The sequence below is a fragment of the Trachymyrmex septentrionalis genome, unplaced genomic scaffold, assembly GCF_001594115.1.
Source record: "Trachymyrmex septentrionalis isolate Tsep2-gDNA-1 unplaced genomic scaffold, Tsep1.0 scaffold312, whole genome shotgun sequence".
NCBI classification, from domain to species: Eukaryota; Metazoa; Arthropoda; class Insecta; order Hymenoptera; family Formicidae; genus Trachymyrmex; species Trachymyrmex septentrionalis.
Window position 1 is genome coordinate 171,843 of NW_017305477.1, and position 1,185 is coordinate 173,027.

General features: G+C 27.2%; 1 protein-coding gene across 1 annotated transcript in view; it reads left to right on the top strand.

The window, feature by feature from the left end:
* The first annotated feature begins 498 nt into the window (after nucleotides 1–498).
* Nucleotides 499–1,185, top strand: part of LOC108749772 (fatty acid synthase-like) — a 28,310-nt gene continuing 27,623 nt past the window's right edge. The window contains exons 1-2 of the mRNA XM_018488718.1: nucleotides 499–664; nucleotides 889–1,145. Coding sequence (XP_018344220.1) covers nucleotides 499–664; nucleotides 889–1,145 — 423 coding nt within the window. The remainder of the gene's footprint in view (nucleotides 665–888; nucleotides 1,146–1,185) is intronic.

Below are 1,185 nucleotides of genomic sequence, written 5' to 3' on the forward strand. Positions count from 1 at the left end.
AATAATTAATTCTCAAAAATGATATGTCGTAATGCAATTTTATTATGTTTTAATTCGTAAAAAAATAATCTTTAATTTGGTAAAAAAAATTTGAAAATTTTGGGTAGTGAGAGTATTTTGTTAAACAAAAAAATTAATAAAATTTCTTTTTCTTTATAACTTTAAAGTACTCTTGAAACCGTACAACTTTTATTAAAAAATTTTTTTCTATCTTTTATACTTTCGACGATATTCGCCTCAAAAGAAAAATATCATTTTTTTTTCAAAGAAGATATTTTCTTCAAAGGAGTATTTAATCCTTTAAACATGAGTTAGGGCACGTATAAAAAAATACGTGTCTCTTAGATTTCCGAGTTAACTATTTCATGAAGAATCAAATTGGTTCCGGACAGTTGTGAAACTTCCCTTGTTAGTTAAAAGACAAATAAACTCATATTCAACCTTGAATGAAATAAATATAGATAGCATTTTTTTAGAATATCCCAGTATATAAAAATCATGGATGACAAAGGAACAATAGCAAGGAACAATGTTTCCGGTGAAGAAATCGTTATTTCTGGTATTGCTGGCAGATTTCCTAATTCGGATAATATGAATCAATTGCAAGAAAATTTATTCAATAAAATTGATCTCGTTAGAGCAGATCATGATCGATGGGGAAAAGGTAAAAAATTTAATTTAATTTAATTAATAAATTCAAATTTATATGGTAGTTACACTTTATATTTTTATATTTATGTATGATTGATTGAGAATAGAATATGCCATATTCTTCTATACTAAATATAATTATATGCATATTTATTGGTCAATGACATATATCACCAATTAAAATTTCATATAATATTAAAAACAAAAAATTTAAAATTCTTACGTGAATACATCTAGCTTTAGAGCATCCGGAATTCTCACGCCGTATGGGTACAATTAATAAAGCAGAAAAATTTGATGCGGATTTTTTCGGATTATCTTTTGAGCAAGCACACACACTCTCAGGTGAAGCAAGATTGTTATTGGAACATTCTTACGAAGCAATTATCGATGCGGGGATTAATCCAACACAATTACAAGGAAAAAATACTGCTGTCATTATAGGAATATCTTATATTGAACCACAAGCGAAATATCTGTATACAAATGTTCAGGTAAAGAAATATACATACAAAATATATCCTCTCCCCCCCC